The sequence below is a fragment of the Antechinus flavipes genome, chromosome 2 (assembly GCF_016432865.1).
Source record: "Antechinus flavipes isolate AdamAnt ecotype Samford, QLD, Australia chromosome 2, AdamAnt_v2, whole genome shotgun sequence".
Taxonomy (NCBI): domain Eukaryota; kingdom Metazoa; phylum Chordata; class Mammalia; order Dasyuromorphia; family Dasyuridae; genus Antechinus; species Antechinus flavipes.
In genome coordinates, this window is record NC_067399.1 from 549,699,334 (window position 1) to 549,724,478 (window position 25,145).

Here is a 25,145-nt window from a genome sequence, read left to right on the forward strand (position 1 = left end):
GACTGAAATGGTTCTGCTCTCTAAATGTTCACCTCCTGATGTTTTGGTTTTGGTTGCCTTCTCCTCTCTCACTGCACTCTCTCCTCTGTCAATCTCATTTATATCTACAACTCTAACTATTATCTCTATTTGAATATTATCAAAATATTAATCTCTAGCCTTGAACATTTGGAGGAATTTCAATGTTTATGTACATCTCCATTCAGCACCTCAAACTTAACTAATCCCTAATGATATGAATCTTACCTTATTCCTTTTAGAGAAAATTAGGAGGCATAACAGGTAGCTAGGTGGCAAAGTAGATGAATCTCCAGACTTGAAGTCAGCAAGATTCATCTTCTTGAGTTCAAACCTGATCTCAGATACTTCCTAGCTGTGTGACCCTGGGCAAATCACTTAACCCTATTTGCCTCAGTGAACTCTTCTGTAAAATGAGCTGAAGAATGAAATAGCAAACTATTTCATATCCCTGCCACAGAATCCCAAATAGAATCACAAAGCATTGTACATGGCTGAAATGATTGAACAACAAATAGGTGACATACTGGATAGATTTAGAGGCAAGACCTGAGTTTAAATTACGCTGTAGGCTATGTGACCCTGGACAAGTCATTTAACTTCTGTCTGTTTGTTTTCTCCTGTGTAAAAGCACCTACCTCCCCCAGATTATTGTGAGGATTAAATGAGATATGTTTTAATTGTTTTGCGTCACTTAAAATGTTATGCACTATTATTACCCTTACCTTCCAAATAATCTTTTCTTCTTCCCTAATTCCCATGTCCCATAATAAATGAATAGAAACATATTTATCAAATGATTTTTATGTGCCAAGTGCTGGAGAAACATGGTAGAAAAGTAAGATAGTCCTAATTCTCAAGGAATTCACACAAAAATCTGGGGAGAGAAGACATAAATGAAAAATCTACTGCAATGTGAATGTAAAGACTCAGAAATCTTAAAGGTTGGGAAGTGGGGTAGATAAGAAGGCCCCAGAGTCTTTAGGGTACATTTGTAGATCAGAATATAATGTACAAGGGCAGAACCAAGATGGTGGAGAGTAGACAGGTCTTTATCTGCTCTCTTTCTGGCTTCCCTTAGATCAACTTCAGATCAAGCCTTTGAATGAGTTTTGGAGTAACAGAACCCACAAATATTTGGAGTATAACAAATTTGCAGCAGAAGATATTTTAGAAGAACTTCAGGAAAGATTGGTCTCAATTTGGTAGTGGCAGAATAGGGGGAAGAGGAGTTTGCAGGCTGGCTAGCATAAGTATAGAGTGTAGTGCAGGGACACCCAGAGTTTCTCTGAGGGAATCTATTGAGAGGTTCATAGCCAAAATACAGCAGTATTTGCTACTTTGTCCTGGTTTAGAAGCTAGTGGGTCAGCAGATTAGATTGAGATCTCCAAAACAACTATAGAAGGCAAATAGTGAGCCCCTGAACCCTAGCATAACAAGTACGTGGTCACATCCACCCAGCATGGGAGGGACGCCAGCAGCATCAGCTCCTAGGTACCATGAAGCCCCTGTTGCTTATAGAGGAAGCTTATCCTTTTGCCCTGAGAGCAGACCTCAACCTTTAAAAATGAGCAAAAAGCAAAAAGAGTTCTGACCATAGATAGTTCTTATGGAGACAGAGAAGAATAGACCTCAAATCCTGAGGGCACTAAAAGCAAAAAAAAAAAAAAAAAAAAAAAAAACTAAGTCTCAAAGAGTGATATGAATTGGTCTTCATCTTACAAAGCTCTCTTGGAAGAATTCATAAAGGATCTTAAAAGGAAGTTAAAAGAAAAATGGGAAAAGGAGATGAGAGTACCAGAAAAGGAAACACAGAACTTGTTTGAAAAAAAAATCTTAAAAGAAAAAAATCCTTAAAGAATGTTTTGGTGGAATGGGAAAAGAAAACAACTCCTTGAAAAACAGAATTTCTAAAATGGAAAATATCCAATGAACAAAACAATTCATTTAAAAGTTTTATTGGCCAAATGCAAAAGCAAATAAAAAAGCTAACTTAAGAAAATAATTCACTAAAAATTAGAAATGAACAAATGGAAGCAAATGAATCAATGAGACCACAAGGATCAGGCAAACAAAACCAAAAAAAAATTTTTTAAATAGAAGAAAATGTAAAATACCTCATCAGAAAAACAACTGACCTAGAAAATAGATTAGGAGAAACAATCTCAAAATTATAGAACTATCTGAAAATCACAATGAAAAAAAGAGCTTAGACAACATCTTTCAAGAAATCATCAAGGACAACTGTCCTGATGTCCCAAAATATAATGTACAGAATCTGGAAGGTGTAAATGATCAAAAGTAATATCCAGAGGACCTTATGATACCATGGAATGGCACATGATAAAGCTCAGTATCTGTTTCACTGACATAACTATGATTAATGCCTCCTTGCTCATCCAAAAAGTGTGGTCCCTCTTCTCACCCAACGACCCATAAGATCTGGACAGCTTGGAATTGAGGAATAAAGTAAAGCAATGAGGCAGGATGCATTGGCTGGTAATTCTTCCCATCCATATTTTTTTTTAGTTCTACATGACTAAAGGCATCATTGATCTTAGCCTGTCTAATAATTGGAAAGGATCTAACCTCAGCAAAGTTCTTTGAATCTATTTCCTCTTATTCTCCCCTTTATTAACTCTCAATATTTCAGCAGCATTGGAGGGATGGAAGGGGGTGCTAAAGATTTCACTGATTCTTATCCTGTCATCTAATGAGACAATCAGTATTTTTTGAATCTGTCCCTCTTTCTTTCTATTCTTCATTATCTCTTAGCTAAACTATAGCATTGGTTTCTCAATAGGACTCTCAATTCAACCTACACAATGGCATCAGATATCTCCCAGAGATATAACTCTGATCATGGGATATTCCTGTTTAAAAATATTATCAGTTCAAGGCTTTGACTTGACTTTAGACTGCCTTTAGACTGATATTCCTTTTTCTAGCACTTCCAGCCGCTATTTTGAGCACTATTTGATAGTATTTGTGAAGTGCTAACTATTATTATTAATAATTATTTGGATATTATTCTCTTGGTTAAACTTATACATACTTCATTTTATAAAAATTATCCTATGTTTATTAAATTCCTCATATTTTCTATTTCTTAATGTACCATAATGTCCTATTAAATGCATATGCCATAGTTTCACATTCTTATATTACTGTTCTTTCATTTTGCAGACCCAGAAGGAGGAAGTGATTTTTTTTAAAGATCACATAATAGCTGTCCTTTATAGCTATGGTTACACAAAATTCTGATTGTAAATGATTTTTTGACAAAAGAATATCTTTATCCTGTCCTTATCATATAATGGATGGAAATATATAATATATGAATAAATGGATGAGAAAATATTTATATCTTTATTGCATTAATTATAATTATGTCATCCTTAGTGATAGGTAGCATGGTGGATAGAGCCCTGAGCATGGAATTGGGAAGATCTGAGTTCAAAAATGGGACCCAACTGTTATACCAACAGTTACTAGCTGTGTGACCCTGAGCAAGTAAACTTAACTGTTGCTTTTCTCAATTTCCTCAACTGTGAAATGAGAATTCAATAGCATCCACCTTCCAGGGTTGTGAGGATCAAACAAGGTAATAAAGTGCTTATTTGTAAAGTGTCTGGCACAGAAAATATGCTTAATAAATGCTTGTTTCCTTTCTCATGGTGTGCCAAGCACTAGGTAGTCTTTACTAGGGTCTAAAAAGAGGTAGTAGCTGAGGTGTTTTGACTCTTCTGGCATGTGACACTTCCAGTCTTTCCCACTGGATCCCTTTTCTGCCCTGAGGATGGCTGTTGTTCAGCAATTGATATAGGCATTGTTGTTAGTAGGAATGGTAGATTCAAGGGATTTTTCAATCTAGAATGATGCAGAGGTTCCTCACCCCTCCAAGAAATGGCAGTGACATCAGTAAAATGCATTTTTTTAATAAATAAAAGAAAATTAGACTGAATGATTAAGGTAATTTTTTTGCTCTAAAATCATGAATTTCATTTTATATTCTGCCACTTGCTAATCATGTCACTTTAATTTTTTTGAGCCTCAGTTTACTTTTCTGCAAAATGAGTAATAATGGTTACACTACGTGCCTTTCAAAGTGATTGTGGATATTAAAAAGAATAGAAAGTGTTTTACAAATTGCTAAGTGCTACATAAATATAAGAAATGATGTAGCAGAAAAACAGTTTATTGTTGATTTACTATTATTTATTCTAAGAAGTACTCATATTTGAGAGTGTGGACAGATTGTGGAAAAAAGAGGTTTTGACTTTCTTCTTCATCTTGCATGATAATTATCATAGATTTTTTTTAAGGGAAAGGAGGGAGTTTATTCATTTGACATTTTAAAAAATGCTACAACTTGTCTTTGAAAAGATGTGCCAGTCTCCCAGGAATACTTATTGCCAGAATAGATACTTTATCCAGATTGCCCTCCAGATACAAATCATCAGAGCAACCTAAATTGAAAGAGAAGCATAAGAACAATATTATAATTTATTCAGAGCCACTTATATCACAAAGGGCAGTTTAAAGAACTATTGGAAGGATAATGTATTTGTGCAATGAGACTGGACTTAAATCAGTTCCTACTAGTTTATACATGTATGTGTAGCTTGTGATCTGATCTGAGAGTTGGTGCATCTGGATTTCTCCAAGTTGACATTTTTAATAAAGACACAAATGTAGAAATATGATGTAATTTAACTCTCTCTCCCAGAAATAGTGAGCTGAGGAGATTGCCTCTATGAAACCCAAAATTAAACATAATTAACATGTAAATGATTAATTCATCCAACTTGATATTTCTGAGGCTTGAAATGATACAAAGTGCAACATGACATTCTGGTATATGTGTCTGTGTGTGATATGGAGGGGAATTGTTTATTGTTACATTTTAATTTAGTGTTCTTGGTCCCTAGACTTTTAAACTATATAAATATAAAATGCACACATTTATATGTAAATATATTTACTAGCTAGGTATGCAATCAGAAACCATCTATTATAGGCAAAGTAAGATCATGACAACTAATTTGCTATTATCACAGCCAAAGTAATTTGGGCTATATTAATGTATTTTCGGTTCAATCAAGCACACAATGATTGGACATGACACTTTGAGAAATATTCTAAGCCGCAGTTTTACCAACTGGAACCTAGTTATTTATTGGAACAATTTTTTCAAATTAATGTATTTTTATCATAGGGAAATAATCATTTCTTCCTCAAACAAATGTCATTTGGTCCTGATATTTTATAATTAATTTAGACTGTCCATTTTATATTCTCAAAACGCTGAAGGAATTCTTCTTCCTACCCCTACCATATTAACATATTTCACTACATAGCTACTGTTACACATTTCCAACTCTGTAGGCTCATCTGAACCACACAAGGTGATTTATCATGTTTAAAGCCCACCTTCAACTCTCAGACATCAAAGGCAGAGAAAGGAGCATGGACATTTAGATAGTTTTTCCAGAGTTTAACTTCCAATAAAGGAAAGCAATCTTTCATTTATTATAACTAATGGACCTAATTTGGGGAAGGTCTAAGGACCTCCAAACATGGCCTTTGGAATTTTGTTTAGACCTCAGCTTCTTAAACTGTGGACTGGCACCTCATGAGGATCTCCTGACTGAATGGAGATGGTTGTGAAATTAGGGTTTATTTTCAATGAATGTTGGATTTATATAACTTTTATATACCTATATAAGCGTTACCCAGAGGGTTAAAAGGGGTCATGAGAGGGAAAAGTTTCTGGTTTAAACTGTGAAATAGCCAAATGTATTTGACTCAGAAAACTGAAATTCTTACAAGACAAAAAGATTATGACTTAAATGTGTGCAGTCATTTGAACTTTCATCCAAACTTATTCCTTGCTGTTCCCCACTCCACATGCTGGATACATACAGTTTTGCAATCAATTCAGGTCCACAGACTAATCAGAGAAGAGGTTTGTAATGTCCAGACTAGCTCTCCAGAGGATCTCTGGACGAGCCTTGGTATTAGGTGAAGGAGTGATGAAGGCAGAAGAGCCACCAGGAGGATCTCTGTTTCTGTCTCCGTTTTCTGTGTCTCCTCTGTGTCTGTGTCCCAGCTTGAGTCTGAGTCTGAGTTTCCTCTGTGTCTGAGTCTCTAGTCCTCTCAGTCCTAAACCTCAGTCTGATTACATCATTACATCACACTAAGTATATGCCAACTAGAGTAATTACGTCATTACATCACACTAAATATATGTCAACTAGAGTGATTACATCATTATATCACACTAAATATATGTGAACTAGAGAACCATTATCTCATCAGTCACACTGAGTAAGTGCTAGCTGTAAGCACCCTGCTGTAAGTATCCTTGCTTCAAGTAGAACACAGGTGGTCATGCCCTCCTGACTTCTGAGGGAGGGAGGGGAGAAATTCCAAAGGGAAAACGGGGAGCCAAACTAGATATTTTCAGCACGTTTCCTCTGGGCTGAACGGTTTTATACCTCCCTCAGAATTCCCTCACTATCTGGGGCCCTCTATAGAAGTGTATTTGTTTATTTTGTCAGAGGAGGAAGAGTAACTGAGGGAATAAGATTCAGGGAAAGCCTCAGACTCAATCTGAGTATTGAAGAAATGCAAAGATCATACATTCATCTTTTACTTTCTACTATCCCTAAGAGAGTTTTGGGAAATAGGAGCTACTGCTAGGAGGCTAGAATTGATTTTGGTCAATATTTTATAAAAACTAGGAGGCACCTCAATGTAGAGATAGTTATAAGAGGTAAAAAAAAATGGAAATAAAACCAGAGAGTAACATTACATCACCATTTCTTAAATGAACAGGGGGTCTATACTAGTTTCAGTTTGGCTTCTTGTGGGCAACAAAAACCAACTTCAATTTCTTAGGGTACAGATTGGGTTTGTATAATTTCTTAGGCCTCCTTAAAGTACACAGCCAATCATCAGTATTTTGTGGCTATTTAGAATAGATGAGTAAAACCTTTCACAGGAGAGGTATGTATAGAGGAAAGGGGAATGGTTCAAAGGAGAAGAGGCAGGGCAATATTTCAAATAGAATCTGTAGGACTTGTTATCAGAATGAGAAAACATTTCTTAGGACAAGAAAGAAGGTGACCAAATCCTTTTGCAACTACTGAAGAAAACAGGGGTTGAGGTAACCATGAGAGAAAGCCACAAGCAGGTCTCTCATCTAAGGATAACAAATTGTTTTACATATTGGATGAGATCCTCTGCTTTACCATATCTTTTTAGAGATTGTTATATTTTAATTCTGTTTTAATCCCTATCTTCAATAGTCCTGCCTTGGCTTATTGGTAAAACTTTCCCTAGAGATTATATTTGTAAGATAATGTCTCAAGTGAGATAATATATGCAAAGTACTTTGTAAACCTTAAAGCTCAGGGATATCGTGATGATTTTTGCTCACACTGATCTCTCTTTAGAACCCTTTTTATACTTTCAGACTGTTCAGGCAGTTCAGATTTTTATTTTCCATAATTGCTTCAAGTGTCTTAGTTTTATCTCTTCAACTGGATTTTAAATTGCATGGTGGTTCCTTCAAGATCTAAATTTCTTTGTGTGATCTATGACAGGTGGGGACATTTTTGTATATTTCTTTATCCCTGCCACAACAAGCAAATGGAAGGAATATGCTTGATAAGTCTTTGATTCATCAAACAGTTCTGAGATTAAGGATTTAGATTTACAACCTGGCTTGCAAGATATACTTACATATTACACAAAGTATCTATTGGTACTTTCATTAACTGTAGTTTTATTCATTATGGTATGAATTATAATCTTGATTAAATGAGTACATTCTGCTAACATAAGATTTGAAATATATAGCTTAATGACTTTCCTCATAGAAAGAATCATGAAATATTAGTTGCTAATTTAGTCTGATTGGGACCTAATGTCTTACTACAACTATGAATCTGAGTTTTCTCTATTCATTGTTTATAGGTTTGCAACAGTTTGGAACAACCAAGGAAACAGCAGCGTTCTGATCTCAATGGACCAGTCGATAATAACAATATGCAAGAGGTAATTTCATTAAAGGATAGAGTTCTGGGCCATGTGGATAGTAAAATTTCATTATTGGTTAAGCTTATTGTTCAACCATTTTACTGTTTGAATCTATGGACATCTGATGGATGGAGTAGGGCTGTGTGTGAAAGATTGTGGTTCTAGGAGGATCTGAGCAAGTAAAATTTTCTTCCAGGAAAATAATTCATATTGGAAGAGTAAGAGAAAGTTCTTACCTTATAATTAGGAGTATAAACAGTTTAATGTAATGGATAGGACAGCTTGAACTGAGGAAATCAGAGAGAAATCACCTCTGACATACTGACCGGCAGTGTCATCTTGGACCAGGACTTGATGTCTCAGTTTCTTAGGTAAAGTTCTAAGGCAAAAGTTGCTGATTTACATGTTAGAGCTTGTCACAACACTTGGAATTCCTATATTGATCAAATCATAGTGTGTACACACACATATTGGAATCAGGAAGTATGATTATATATACTACCATTATTTCAACTTGGTTCTGTAGCATAGAGAAGGGAATTTTTCAGGTCATATACTTGTTCCATTTGGAGTTTTTTTGGCAAAGATACTGGAGTAGTTATTTCCTTCTCTGGATCATTTTCAGAGAGGAGGAAACTGAAGTAAATAGGGTTAAGTGATTTGCTCAGGCCACCAGATAGTAAAGTACCCAATGACTACATAGTTATTAAGTAATAGAACTAAGATTTTTTTTACCCCAAATTCAGTAGTTTCCCAATATGACACACAGCTTCTTACTATATTTAATATTATTCTTCTACATGAAAAAAAGTTCATCTTTCCTATCTTACAATTGTTTATAGACCAATGTGGATCATAAAAAGCCTACTAACTGTATGGCTTTAAACAAATCATTCCATTTTTTGGCTTCAGTGACCTCCTCTGTTAAATGAGAGAGCTGGACATTATGATCTGTAGGTTTCCTGTCAGCTCTAAAATTCCTTAAGTTGCCAATGTGGTAGGAAAGATATTATATTATCAAATACTTACCCTTTGTTTTGGCTCTCTGATTTTAAGCCTATTATGATTTTACAGAGTACCCATATCTTAATATAGGCACTTAAGATATTGATTCCCACAAAAGTCAATGAATTCCAATCAAGTTGGAGTAGTTTTTGTGTTACTAATCTCTTGGGAGTGCTAATCACTGATTTTAATTTTTTAACATTTTATTTGTCCAATAAATATAAGATAAAGTTTATAAGTTCAATATAAAATAAGTTTTCTTCTTTACCTACTGTTGTTCTGTTTTTAATTTTTCCAAACAGACAAAGAAAGTGGCTTCATTTCCAAGCTTTGTTGCTGGTAAGTGATTTGGGGTTTTATCATTTTTGTAACAAAATAGTCATTTTATTTTATTTCTTGAAAAGATTATTAAGAAAATATAACTCAAACATTAATGAAATGCCACAATAAAGTACAATAAATTAGCATTTAATGTGTATAGCAATTCTGGGAGTTGTTCCATTCATTACTATGTTGTTGTTGTTTTTTTATTAAAAAAACCTAGCAGTCCTGACTCATGTAATTGTTACCTGCCTAATCATGCCATATGTCAGCACCAGTGATTGATTTAATGAAATGAAATGTTTTTTGCTTGAAAGTGGCTAATTATATGACAACAGTTTTGATGTGGCTATAATTGCATCCACACTCACTATCCTGTTGTTTTTCACACTGACATTCCCATGTTATTGTTTTTCCATCCTTTCTTTTTTCTTAACATTCAAATGTAGATGAACAGCAGTGCTCTTTGTTTTTGTCTGTGGCTCAATTTCATTAGCAAAGTAGAGACCCTTTTTATTAGGATTGGTAGATACAACCTTCTTTGGGGATAGAAAGCATGACCTATCTACTTCCTAACTAAGCTCTAAGCCTTGTTAAACATACTCCTTGTATCCTTTTGATTCACCTTTAAGGACTTTTAAAGGTTTGTATCTGGCTCTAAAATATGAGTTGAAGCTGTTAAGGGAAAGTTCACCTGTACTCCCAGGAAGGTGTCATGACTTGTGTTGAAATATAATAAAAACTTCTGATTTTCCTTATTTTATTGCTAGTGTAACTCCATTAATTGGGGAAAGCACTTCAGTGTATGTGGGCTAATCATTTATGTATAAATTATTTACAGGACTAAGGTAAGTTAGTTCTCAAATAAGATTACCTGATTGTCTTAGAAATACCTAGGATCTTAGTCCATGCTCTAATTTTCTTACCCAGTTTAAACAAAGATTGTATTGAACTGAATTTCTTAATTACTTCTCTTTACTAGTAAACCTCAATTAAATCAAACTTTTCTCTTTATCCTTTTGAACTTTGGTAGACTTTCTATACCTGAGGCTGGTCCTCTGAGACTCATAGCTATGAGCTAAAGGCATAGAAATTGTCTGCATCCACACAGAATGGCAGCCAAGAGACATTACATTTGACAGAGTTGCCAATTACTTGTTAACGCGACCTAAATGAAGGTAAATCAAATCTACTCTTTTTAAGCAGATGATAACAGAGGAAGTATGACTCTGATTCCCAAACAATCCTGCTGGCCTCAAGGGATTTAAATAGAAGGAGACTAAAATGAACAAGCAGAGGGAAAGAAAAGTATACACTTTTTAAAAGAGGTTCAAATTCAAATGAACTTTTTAAAAAGTTGTTACCTGAAAAAATTCTATTAGTAAGAAAGATTGTTTTCAAATAATAATAAAACCATGCTCAATGTTTAGGGAGCTACAGTCTTTAGAATATGTACAAACAAAATTTGTCATCTGAAATAATTAAGAATTAGTTATGTGTTCATAATTTATCACATCTTTTTCTTCCATAACTCTGCTTTCAATAATACTGGTAGTGTGGCAGGATGAAGATAAAAATATTTTTTGATGTGGAATGAGAATACTTCAGTTCAAAGCTAGGCTCTAGTGCTCATTACCTCATGTGGCCGTATGTAATTCATTTAATCTTTTCAGGACTAATTTTTTTCCATTTGGACTAAAAATTCTGAAACAAATTCCTTGTCCAATTCACAAACTAGTTTCCCCATTATAATATTCCTCTACTGGTCATACCCTAAACCTAGATAATCAGTATGCATCCCCAGTACCTAGCTTTTTTTTAATTTTCAATTAGTCATCACTAAAAAGATAATCTGATAATACAATTTATATAGGGTACATTTACAAAAACATTTACATATATTATTTTATTTGATTCTCATAATACTCTTATGAGGTATGGATTATTATTATGTTCATTTTATAGATAAAAAACCGAGGATAGCAGGTTTTTTGATTATTTAATATTTTTCCTAATTACATGTAAAACAATTTTTAACATTTGTCTTTAAAACTTTGAGTTCCAGATTCTCTCCCTTTTTTCCTCTCCATTCCCCCTCCTCACTGAAAAGGCCCATATGAAGTTGTGCAAAACATTTCCATAAAAGTCATGTTGTAAAAGAAACCATAGATTTCCCCCCCAAAAAAAAGATCTCTTAAGAAAAATAAAGTTTTTTTTTTTTAAGTATGCTTCAGTCTGTATTCCGACAATCAGTTCTTTCTCCTGATATGATTAGCCTTTTTTCTCCTAAATCCTTCAGATTTGTCTTGGATTATTGTTTTACTGAAAATAGCAGTCATTCACAGATGATCATCTTACACTATTGCTGTTACATTGTACACAGTACAATTTACTTTGCATCAGCTCATGGAGGTCTTTCCAGGTTTTTCTGAGAGCATCTTGCTGATGGTTTCTTATAGCACAATCGTATTCCATTAGAATCACATATCACAGTTTATTCAGCCATTCTCAAATTGGTGGGTAGTCCCCCAATTTCTGATTCTTTGCCCTGAGGAAAGAGCTGTGGTAAATAGTTTTTTTTTTTAATATACTATAGATCCTTTCCCTTTTCCTTTTTTTAAAAAAAATCTCTTTTGTAATTTATGCCCAGCAGTGATATTATTAGGTCAAAGGCTATGTATCATAGTTTTATAGAGACTGGAAGATACTGAATGACTTACCCAGGAAAGAGTGGTAAGAGTCAGTCCTTCCTTCATGCTTCTATCCCAGTCCTTTGTACATATCAGGATACACATAGAATTCTAAAACAAATGATCTTTCCTTTTTTTTTTTTTTTTGGCCTAAACCAAAGACTAAAGGAATCAGACATCAAATAATTCGGAGAAATGTGTGCCTTCACATTTCCATTTACCAAGAATCTTTATACCCTTTGGTCCTCCTGAATCCTGGATTTTTAGTAGAATCACATTTACTATCATAAATCCATCACTTAGCTTAAGACAAAATGGAGACTTATAGAAATGGGGTGATTTGCCTCAAGTTTTTATCATTCAAAATTTTTATCTTTCAAAATCTAGATAATACCAACTAAGGTGAATTATGGCTAATACTTAATTTGTTTCAAATTACCTTGAAAAGTGAAAATTGAATTCCTGTGTTGCTATGTTATGGAAGGGATGAATGCCTTAGATAAGAGAGTTGGTTTGTTAAGAGATCTTAAATCTCTCCAAAGGAGTGATCTGAGGCACTCCAAGTCATGGAGTACTTTTATCACCTTTGATTCTCATAATAACCTTTTGAGTTGAGAATTTTACAGACAAACACTGAAGCTCAGAGAGATTGAATGACCTTTTTCTAAAGGTCACACAGCCAAAAAGATTCAGATCTGGGGCTTCATTGAATTTGATTTCAAATCTAATACTTACCATACTTCATACTTAACTCCCCAGACTGGTTTATATGCTTATAAACTGGGGAGACATCTTAATGAGCTTTTGGGCTCCCTTGTACAGATTGTCTTATTATATTCTAAGCCAATCTAAACTATGACTTTAGTAACTTGGGAAAGAAAATCTCTTCTCTCCTCTCCCCCTCCCCCTCTCCCTTTTTTTCTCCCTTTCCCTCTCTCCCTCTCCCCCTCCCCTTCTCCCTCTTCCTCTTTTTCTCCCTTTCCCCCTCTCCCTCTCCCTCTCCCTCTCCCTCTCCCTCTCCTCCCTCTCCCCTTTCTCTACTCCCTCTCCCTCCCCCCCTCTCTCAACATGACTTGAAAGGAGGTAATGAAGAAGGCAATGGGAAGATGTCTCCATTCAAAATATTCCCATGCCAAACAATTGCTTTGTAGTGGTGTTATTTGAACTCTGAATTCACATCAGCAAGCTAACAGTTACTGGGGAGTTCCTTTTTCAATAGATAGTAGTTTGAGAGAGTTAAAATCAAGGACATTGTCCAGTTTGTGCTTAGTTAAGTAAGGGATTTGGGTATGGATACAGCTTTGGTCCTCTGGATGGAGAAGTAGACAACCCCCAACATAGGCACATACACAGGACTAAGTGTGAACCTCATGTACTAAATTTGCTGACAAGAGTTTCCTTCCCTCTTTAGAGTTTCCCTCATTGTGTTGAACTCTGTGCCTAACCTCCCCTCCATCTTTTAAAATTCACCCTGGGATCATTAGAAACTAGACTTTTCACCATTGCTGGGCTGTCTCCAGGGACCACAGAGAAATTGAGTCTCCCTCAGCATGAGAGAGTACAAATGCATTTTGCTGCTTTCAGAGGAAAGGAGAAAGGCATCTGAGACAAAAGGAGAGACATGAAAAGACTCCATTTGAAGTTCAGCCAAGAAATCATACAATTGTATATAGAGTATTTTTCTCACACTTTCTTTTGTAAGGAGGAGCATTGAAGCGAGGGGGAGGGGAGCAGACCTTTTAAATAGTAGAGTCATTTTGAAATGAGTCCACTGACCTATGTGTAAGAAGAAGCCCCATGTTTAGTGTATGATATTTCATGGGATCTATCCTCTATTTAGACACAGCCCTTAATTTCCCCTGAGATAGCCATGAAGAATAGGTGCTGTCTGTTATAAAAGGTGTTCTGGGTTGCAATTGCTTTTGGCAAAATAGTTTCCCAAACACCTGAGTTTCATCTAGTATTAAATGACGTTTTGTCTAACCTTTCTCCCAATCCTCTTTTTTCATGTAAAGTGACTTAAGAGATTGCTCCTAAAATGATTTTTATAGCGTTTTGTGTCCACCATTCTGTCACACTATTTGATTCTCAGATGGCTCCTATGGTTATTCACCCATTTCAGTTGTCTGATTTTTCATGACCCTGTTTTAGGTTTTCTTGGCAAAGATAGGAACTGAGGCAAACAGGGTTAAGGGACTTGTCAAGGGTCACACAGCTAATAAGTGTCTAAAGTTGGATTTAACATCAGGAAGATGAGTCTTCTGATTCTATCCACTGTACCACCTAGCTGACATTAAGGGGTCTTCTATGAACTAGTTTCTAAATTCTGGGCCTTTTAATTTAATGCAAAAGTATATCTAATTTATGATTATAATGCGTCAATCAATCATTAAGCACTTATTAAATGCCTACCATAGTATATCTTCTGGTTATACAGTGATAAAATATAACAGTTCTCATCCTTAATTAGCTTATGTATATATGTAAATATAGATGAACAAAATCTATATAAAATGAATGCAAGATGATAGGGGAAGGAGATGGGGCACTAGCAGCTTAGTGGTAGTACAGATCATGCAAGACTTTATGTTGAAGGTGATAGTTAAGTGAATCTTGAAGAACTTTGAAGGAAACCAAGGTAGAGGTGACTTGGGAGTGCTTTCCTGGCATGAGGGGATAACCAGGGCAAAAAGTCCAAGAGGTTGAGAGATGATGGAATCATAAATTTAGAAATAGAAGGGACTTTGGAGGCCATCTCTTTCAACCCCCTCATTTTACAGCTGAAGAAACAGACCCAAAGATGGCAAATGACTTGCCCAATGTCATACAGACAGTAAAAGAAATGGTATGAATTTAGCTTCTTTGATTCTCAGACTTTTTTTCTCCTATGAGTAACAACAAAAATACTGATTTGAATCATCATGAACATATAGGTAGTTATTGTAGTGTTCATGATAAAATTTAGTTGGCTCAACAAGAATTTCAGGTATACAAATTGCATTTTGTTCATAATTCATTGAATTTTCTAAAAGTAGAAATTAAACCCGTATTATTTGGATAGATACAGGGAATTGACTTATGATTTCGTTAATATAGGGAGGGAAATCTCAAGTGAGGGAAACTTTTTCTACCAATGCAGGTTGTATCTCTGCATCCTATAGTCTTAGAGAGCTGGCAGAGTACTGAGAAGTAAAGGCTTCTGATGAAGGTCATAACCAGGAAGTGTTAGAGGTAGGTTTTTTTTGTCTTCAAGACTGGTTCTCTGTCTACTCTGTCATACTACCTCTGATCTATCATAATTCAACCAATAAATATTTCTTGAGTGTCTTCTATATACCAGAAATTGTGCTCAGATTTGGGAATTGAAAAAGAGGACAGTTCCTGATCTCCAGAAGCTTACAATCTAATGGGAGAGACACATACAAATATGTACAACCTATAGGCAGAATAAATAGGAAATCATTAAAAGAGGAAAAGCACTGGAAATTGAGATTTTGGGAAGGGCATCCTGCAGAAGATGAGACTTCAGTAGGAATTTAAAGGAAGTTAGGGCAACCAGTAGGTAGGGATGAGAAGGAAAAGCATTCCAGTAATGGGAGAAATTCAAAGAAAATACCTGAAATCAAGAGATGGAATATTTTCTTTGGAGAACAGCAAAGAAGTCAGTGTCACTAGACTGAGGATTATGTGGTGAAGAGTAAGACCTAAGATTTAACATATACTTTTACATATTTAACATGTATTGGTGTACCTGTCAGCTGGGGAAGGGATTGGGGGGAAGGAAGGTAAAAGTTGGAACAGAAGGTTTTGTGAGGGTCAATACTGAAAAATTACCCATGCATATGTCTTGTAAATAAAAAGGTATAATAAAAAAATTTTAATAAAGAATAAGATATAAGATTTAAAAAATAGAAAAAGATTAGCTGATGAGAGATTTTGGATGCTAGATAGAGGATTTTGTATTTGATCCTGGCAGTAAGAAGGGGTTTTTGGAGTTTATTGAGTAGGGAGTCGGGAAAGGGATAATAACATGGTCAGACCTGAGCTTTAAGAAAATCATTTTGGTGGCCAAATGGAGGATGAATTAGAGCAGGAAAACACTTGAGGCAAGCAGACACTCCAGAAAACTACTCCTTTTTTAAAAAAAATAGTCTAGGTGTGAGGTAATAAGGGCCCATACCAAAGTGATGGCAATGTTGGAGTAGATATTGGCCTAATTGACAGGCCTTGGCAATATACTAGGTATACGTGCCTGATAGATTGAGAGCACAGTGTTGCCCTGTAGAGTTATAGAAAAGATAGAGGAAGGCTTTAGGGGGGACAAATAATGAGTTTGGTTTTAGACATATTGAGTTTAAGATGTCCACTGGACAGCTAGTTCAAAAGGTAAAGTTGTTTTCCTCATCTCCCTATTCTAGAACTGTTTTAAGCCAAAGTGAAAACCATTTTTCCCTGATGCTGCTTCTTTTACTTTCATCCATATTTAGCTTAGTATCCACCCACCCAGTGATGATGCAAAATCTTTTCCTCCTGTCTCCTCTCCAGTGTGGATTCTAGAACCACAGCCTGGTGTTAATAAACTCCAATTTATTTTAGATAGTTTCCTTTCCATATTTTTTTATTCACATCTATCTGGCTTCCTCTGGAAGACATACTATCTTTGGGCTCCCTTTCCAGTACTAATTGTTCTTTCTCTTACATCCCATAATATTTTAATTCAAGAGGAATCGTAATATTATTTGCTCCCCACTTCCAACATTCAGCAACCTTTTCTTCTTTGAGATAGTTACATATTCATACCCTAATCCTTATTGCTGTGACTTGACATCGAAGCATTCTTTTTTTCTTTAGAGGTTCACTTGCCTCATGGTCTGCTCTACCATACACTCTGCACTCCTATTTGAAGGATTTGAGTATTCACATTGAATCCCTTCTAACATCCTATCTTCCCAGTTGATACAATTCCTTGATTCCCAGAAGCTATATCTCAGAAATAGTCATACCTTAGACATAACTCTCATTTCACATCATACGAACTCTGAAATTGAGCAATCTGATAATAATTTCCTATTTCTATCCTATGCTTCTTAAACTTATTCTAGGTTTTCACCCAGACCTCCAAGATCCTCTGTTTCTCCTGCTGTTCCAATCTATCATCTCTGCTCTGTCCTTATATTCTTTCCTTTGTAGCCTTTTTACCCTGTAACTAACTCATTTGACTATACAGTCCTCTGCCTTTGAATCCCAAGCCCCTTTGTCATTCTATCATTTGTTTCATACCAGTTCTGAACCCCAATTCAACCCCTTCCTCATTCCTATTCCTGAGCTACTGAATGCTGCTGGCGAAAGTCTTGTAAATATGCTAACTGGATCTGCTACACACTTATTCATCTAATCTCATAGGCCAGTTATTTAATGCTTACTGTTTAAGACTCTTTTTGTCAGTTTTTTTGAGGTCAAATTTGAATTCAGGTCTCCCTGACTCAAGGTCAGCCACTCTATCTAGTGAATCATGTAGCTGCCCTCTTCACTGGAGGTGTCTAAATTGAGGCTGGATAACTTTATAGGATTGCAGATGTCAAGCTGAAGGAGATTACTTCAGAAGCTATTTGACCCAATACTCTCATTTTACAGGTCAGGACATCGAGGCCCAGAAAGGTTAAATGACAAGCATCCAAGATCACCTAAATAGACAGAGCTGAGACATAAACTTAGGTCCATTGGATCCATCTTGCCTCTTTTCAGAAATGTGGTAGGGAGGAAATTTCTGCATGGGCATGTGGTCAGACTAGACAATCTGAAGTCCCTTCTTTCCCAATGACTCTAAAAAGAAGCAAGGTGGAACTTCCAGGAGATATTGGTTCTTCAGGGAAAACATCAGGGCTTGAAGAGAAGGATGAAAAGTAATGAAACGGAGTTAAAAGTAATAGGTAGGATAGAATCAGCAGTAACAATAGAGAAAACAGAAAAGTTCCAGTAGATATGTCAGCATTGGAAGTAAAGATCAGCCTAGGTGGCTATTCACTAATTAGCTTGTAATTTGGAGAGTCTGCTCTCTGTGATCTCTAATATCATTTAGACTCTTCAATACTTTGAAATCATCCCCCCAGACTCTTAACAGTTTATTAAATTAGGTTTTAGTGCATATGAGCTGTTGCATTGGTGTGAAATAGATGGTAATGACTCATTTTATTCTCTTCCTTCCAAATATTTATATCCCACATTTAGATGCAAGAAGCACAGAGCCCCAAGTGGACAAAACAGCTCCATTATTTTTAGATTTTAATTTAATACCAAGCTAGAAAATGTTTCAGAATTCCTTGACAAATCTTTAAAAAAAATTGGATTTGCAGGATGATTAGGACTAGAGGTTATTTTAATGGATACTTTATTGACTGGGCTACAAGCACATATATATGGGTTTTGGTGGTAAAATTAAAAAAAAATAAATTCCAGAAACAAATGAATTTAGAATCTTACAAATTCCAAAGAATGTTTTAATAAAACAAGTGTATGTGTTGTCACAGTTTAATCATCACTTCATTTTTACATTGCTTTTAATCATTATCACGTGTGTTAATGCACTAGGTAGAATTATTTTTTTCTTGGAACAAATTTTAATGAACTGAGTTCATCAATGATGTGCAGCTAATGGCTCATAGTTAGGATTGGGACATGGGCTGGTAACAAAAACCAATGAAGGAACTCAATAGCCAACTATGTATTTGAGAATCATTTATTCATTGGGAGGAAAAAAGGTCTTCTAGAGTTGCTAAGAATTATTTATTGCTTCATAATGGCAATGTCACTATTGAAGGGGGCATTTGGAAATGCATTTATTTTGCATAATAAACATTTAGCTAAAGAATTTCCTTGGTGCTACACTTTTGCTAATATAATGATTTAATTTTTCCTCTGTATTTCCCTATTAGAGGGCACAATAAACTATTATCCCTTCCACATTATGATTTTCCCCATAGCCATTTCAATATATCATGAGTCAGCATAAGAAATTAAATAGGAATTGGGGCAGGGAGGGTTGTAGAAGCTGCAGATGACATGTAAAGGCTAGCAGAAATAGAAAAAGTTTAGAAATTCAGAAATGCTTAAAATATACTATGGTGTTGTATATTATCAATGTATTTCATCGTTTAATACCACAATAATTCAGACTTTTTCTCTTTTATGAAAAGAGGGTCAAAAATTTATATTTATTTTCTAGTTTGTGGGGGTTCTATGTTCCTAACCATTCCTACCTTCTCCCTGCCCCTCTCCTGCCCTCCCATTCATGTGGAAAGAATAACTGTATGAGCATTATCCTAGAGCAATAGACTTTGAACTGGAAGTTATCTAGTATGACTCCCTCATAATACAGGTGAGAAAAATGAAGATCAGAGTTATTAAAGGATTTAATCAAGGTCATAAGAGTAGTTAGTATCAGAATCATAATTCAAACCATACTAATTAATTCCATACTCAACTCTCAAGTTGCCTCATCAGGCTAATGAGGGCCATTCATATTTGAGCCCCACTTCCTTCTTTCCCCATGGCCATGATAAGGGTATTAGAGTAAACACATTCATAACATCACATATTTAGAGCTGCAGGATGCTATGGAGGCCATCAGATCCAGTCTCCTCATTTTATAATGACTTGTCCAGGGTTACATAGTTAGCAAATAACCTTATTTATAAATTAGTAAAAGTGAAATGCAGAGAAAACTGAGAAAACTCCATGACTTTCCCAGTTACAACACATACCTAGATGTGCCCAGGGCAGAATCTGAGCCCAGATCTTCTTGCCTCCATGTTCAATACTCTCTTCACTCCTCAGGATTTGGAGCTGGAATCAACATGATTATTGCACACATAAAACTTATATCATATTGCTATTTTAGGGGGGAAGGCAAGGCAACAGAGAGAGAAAATTTGGAACTCATCATTTTGCATAAAAATGAATGTTAAAATTGTTCTTACATGTTATTGGAAAAAATATACTATCTACTAGGAAAAAAAACAACACATGGCTAAAATATCCCTATAAGCATACAATTTTAAGAGAACTTGAAGGAAACAGTTCTAGGCAAAATCTGTTTCACTTTTTGCAAAACGAAAGGTGTCTGAAAAATTTTTTTTAACATTTCCAATATATTCCAACATTGTCAGATTTGACTATCTCTATTAGATAGAAAAGGCCAGGGGCAGCTAAATGGTGCAGTGGATAGAGAACCAGCCCTGAAGTCAGGAGGACCCGAGTTCAAATTTGATCTCAGACACTTAACACTTCCTAGCTGTGTGAAACAGGAACTTTGTATTAAATTAATTAGCACTCACTTAAAAGGAAAGACTTCAAGGCATGAAAAAATAAAACTTTCTTTAAAAAAAAGAAATCAAATCCAACCTCTTCATTTCACAAATGAGAAAACTAAGATGCAGAAAGGAGGCCAAGACTATAATTTGTATGAGGTCACACAGGAACCAAATAGTAGAGTCAGGTTTTGAATGGAAGGCCTTTGAGTCCTAATGAGGCCAGTTTCAGGAGACAATAGTGTGCAGATGCTCTGACTTCTGAAGCAAGCCTAGTCTCAGTGTGTAGCTGCCTCTCATGTGAGGACGTGCTGCAAGTTACAGCTGCTGGTGTTCTATAAATTTCCCCTCTGTCATTGCTTGAGGCTAAGAGACGGTGCCTTCTTTTGGAAAACAACATGCTTTTTTATTGTCTCTTGACGTACTTTATGGCCGGCACATTGACAGCTCGCCAGGTGGTTCTGCAGTTACTTTTACAATGTAAAGAAAGGTGTTTAGGAAAGATGGTTTGAGTAATGGTGGGAATAGCAATGATTTACGCCATTAAACTTGACCTTATGGATGTAATCATTCTCCTCCTGTCAAATGGTCTGCATGTTGACTACATTTGATATACATGTCTCTCCCACTGCCAGTCCTAGGTATAGGGTGTGAGTCCCCTTCATTGAAGACAGTTCCATCTTTCTGGGAAGAAACTAACTCCCTTCATTGTTTAGTTCCAGGTCCCTGTGAACCTGAGGATCTCATCGATGGAATCATCTTTGCTGCCAATTACCTGGGGTCCACACAACTGCTTTCTGAACGGAACCCTTCCAAAAATATCAGAATGATGCAGGCTCAAGAGGCAGTCAGCCGTGTCAAGGTAGCATTGGTCTCTAAGTTGGTGAAAGGCCTAGATCCCTTGGCTGCTGAGCTCTCAAGGATTCTGTCTAAAACCATGCAGTTTCAAATTGACTCCAGAGTGCAGTGAAGTGAGTCTAGTTCGACCACAGCAGAAACCCACTTTGCTTCCAAGGCCTGGTGTGAAAGTGCACAGAAACCCATAGTCCGCCAGTGAGTGAGACATAAATTATTGCCAAGGTCAGAACAAAGAGCCTTAAGACTGACAGAATACTCTGTGAGGATTCAAAGGCAGAATCTAGTCTACAAAGGGAAAACCGTCAGGCTGCAGAATACAGGAGATTACTTTCCAGATGAATTCATTTCACTAAGTTGCAACCTAGAAACATTTTTTAAAAAAGAGATCATTTTCAAGCATTCTAGCTGCCAAAATTATTATTTTTTAAGGTCTCAAGTCCCACTACAATGATATTTGTTTTGTTTATTCTTTTTAAAGAATGTACAGATGGGAGGGGGGGGAATTCATTTCATGAAAAAAGCTGAAGATGCTCATAACTCAGAAACTGCTTAGAATTGGCAGACATAAGTTTAGACCCATGTAAATTTGTGTCTCTGATAGAATCTGGATAAATAGCAGTGATGTGATGTTCTGATACATTAGCACTGTTAAATAGCACACACATTTCACTAAAATCATCTGCCACATCCTGGTCAAAGATATATCTTGTTTTGAGCAATGCCATCTTCACAAAAACAAACAAACCACTACAGATTTTGAATGGAGGACATGAGTTCAAATTCTGATTCTGCTATTATACTAAATGTGAAATGACACAAATTGGTTCACTACCTCTGGGTCTCAGTTTCTACATCTGTAAAATGAAAAGTTTGGACTAGGTAATCTCTATTGACTCTTCCAATTTAAATTTACGAATCCATGATTATATGAATCCCATGAAAGCATATATTGTACTGGATAGAGAATTGCACTTAGAGTCAGGAGACCTTATTTGAATCCTATTTTTGCTCCTTATTAAATAAGGTGTGATCTCAGTTAAATCATTTATCCTTTCTGAGTCCTAGTTTCTTTAGTTATAAAACAAGGGTATTGGTCTAGACCAGAGGTACCAAATTCAAATCAAACTAGGGACCATTAAGCCATATATACAGATGCCTGCAGGCTGCATATTGACTTAGTTTTAAAATGTAATGTTATCTATATTTTATTGTATTCTTGTTTTGTTAAATATTTTAAACTCCTTTGAGGGCCAAGAGCCACATGTTTATTTGACGCTTCTTGTCTGAATGACCTCTAAGGTTCCCTCTTTCAGAAGCTTATGATTTTGAGACAGATGGTACAATGCTATTGTAGTATAATGTATTAATTTCAGATTTTAAAAAATGAGGCTTACAAGGTAAAATAATTAGACCATTGTCACACATCTAGGTATAGCGAAATCTTAACCATCTATCTTCTGATTTCCAAGTCCAGTATTTTTTCTGCTACAACATTAAAGCTTCAGCATTCAAGAGCTTAATATTGCTTGTAAGTGATAATGATAGTCGAATATATTCTGAACCAGTGGTGCTAGAACAAGGGGATTATTTGAGTTGAGTTGAGTTAAGGAATTGCTTTTGTTAGTAAGATAGTAGCAAACATGGTATTTGAATTCTATATATATTAGATGCATTTAGTAAATAGTTTGAAGATGGTGAAGACTTAAAGAGTATGGGCTTTTTTCAATTTCCCACTTGCCATTCATGAGAGCTATTCTATACAATATTAGTTTTCCTTTGGAACCAGGTTGGAATGAGATCCTGATAGTGGCTAGAGAGTTCTTGCCATGAAAAATAATCTTAGTCCTAGTTGAAAACTCATAATTCTGTTTGGCCCAGGCCACAGATTACAGCCACATGAATATAGTACAAGTACATGTAATATCAGCACCCCTGACCCTGTGCCCTGGATTCCCATATTTCCTGCCAGGTACCACAATTTTAACATAAGATGTGAAAACATAGTTATTTCTCCAATACTTGCTTATACTTAATGATTTCTGACAATTCCAATGAACTTAACAAGTGTTTCTCAAATGCTTCTGGTTCTTAGATTCACACACTGAATAGACTATTGGTGTTGTAAGGGATCCTAGAGATTATAGTCCAACCCCAGTTTGTTTTTTTACAAATGAGAAAATTGAGGCCCAGAGAAGGGAAATGATCTTGCTTGAAGTTGAATAATTAATTATTATCAAAGCTAAAACTTGAACCTAGGGATCCTAACTCTCAGTGCAATGATTTCCTCTTCCCTTGACCCCCAACTGCATCTTGTGCATGGTTATTTGAGTCACTTGGTAAGATATGAAGATAAATTAAGCCTAATGTTTCTTTTCAAGAAATTTACCATTTAGTGGAAGAAGTACATTGAATATGAAGGTATAATATGAAGGATCTGGGTCACATTTTCCAATTCCATTAATAAACTTCAGTGTCCCCAAGTTCACTGGGACCTATCAATGGAACATAACTTTTTTTGTTGTTGTTAAATTTTTGTCTACTTTTTGTCTTCAATACTTCTATGGTACAGAGAGGCATTCCTAAGTCTTGCTTTGCTACCTAAGAAAAGAGTTTTGACTACATTTTTTAAATGGTGTCTAAGGACTTTTGGCAGTCATTAGAATAAGGACACTATCAAATAGCCATTAGGATAGAAACAAACCAGCACTCTTCCAAGGATTACAGAAGGGTCCTGAAACTGTCGTTCTAATCTTTAGCAGAGTTTCCCACTAAATGAAGGCCTCAGACCCATAGCTATATGTGTATAGTTTCAAACTTCAAGAATTAATTCTTCACTGAGGCGGTAAGCTCTGTTCTTATATTTGGCACAGTCATTAAAATGTTTTCCTTAGTCCTTATCATTCCATATGTAAATATATGGAGTGTCCCAGCCTTTTCCCATTGCTAAGAAACAAACTTGTTAAAAGTCTTTAATGATTAGTTTATCATTTATATATCTATGCTTATTACATAAGGCTATTTAACTTGGTAGATTCCCCTCTCCCATTTCATGTAGTTTCTAAGTATTTAGCTCAATGGCCCAAAGACTTATACTATGTGCTGTGTCTTTTTTGTGCCCATCTGTTTTTCTTTTTCTCTTACTTGCTACTCAGAGGATGCAGAAGGCTGCTAAAATCAAGAAAAAAGTGGTGTGTAAAAAAAAAAATGTTTCTCTGGAATACCAGTGCTTGTTTATGTTTTTGTGGCTTGTTCTTTGTGGAGCTGTGCTTTTCCATTAGGAATCCTCATAATGTGGTAATATTGAGTCTTCTTTCCTTTCCTCCTTGATTGCTTAATTCCAGATTATCAAATGGAGCCACAAAAATGACTTCATTTATTTTTCCCATTATCTATTTACTGAATTAGCTGATCATTGCTTCCTTTCTCTTCTATTTAGATTTTCAAATGTACCAATACTTTGTCTGGAGAAATGACTAATTTTGTATTTAATAGTGGTTATACTTCTAGGTGAAGTATTTCATGCTGACAGAGTGATATATCTTCCTATATCATAGGCCTAACTATGACATTAATTAAATTATTCTGATATTTAAAGACTCATTAATTTTAATTTACCAAATCAGTACTGTGAGTACTACAATTTGCAATATGCACATACATTTTCATCTAATTAAAAAAGGTTTTGGAGTGTGGACAGGCTACCTATCATTTCAAAATAGAGTTAATATTTAGTAATATATTTGCAAATGCAGTCATTTGCTAAATTTAGGAGATTTATAAACTGTCATTTTAATATCTATTTCAGTATACTAAGTAGCAAGTATCTCAGATTGGTATTGAAATGCCCATTTGACAAATTTCTTTTTTTCTTTCATGTTGAAAGCGATAGAAACAATGTTA

At 35.5% G+C, this 25,145-nt stretch overlaps 1 protein-coding gene across 6 annotated transcripts in view; it reads left to right on the forward strand.

Moving 5' to 3' along the window:
• Positions 1-25,145, forward strand: part of APBA2 (amyloid beta precursor protein binding family A member 2) — a 357,128-nt gene that overhangs the window by 254,010 nt on the left and 77,973 nt on the right. For 5 of the 6 annotated variants that reach the window (XM_051980953.1, XM_051980957.1, XM_051980956.1 and 2 more), the window contains 4 exons: positions 8,003-8,083; positions 9,373-9,409; positions 21,104-21,249; positions 24,398-24,433. In XM_051980953.1, the coding sequence (XP_051836913.1) occupies positions 8,003-8,083; positions 9,373-9,409; positions 21,104-21,249; positions 24,398-24,433 (300 nt within the window). The remainder of the gene's footprint in view (positions 1-8,002; positions 8,084-9,372; positions 9,410-21,103; positions 21,250-24,397; positions 24,434-25,145) is intronic. The other variant, XM_051980958.1, reaches the window with a different exon arrangement.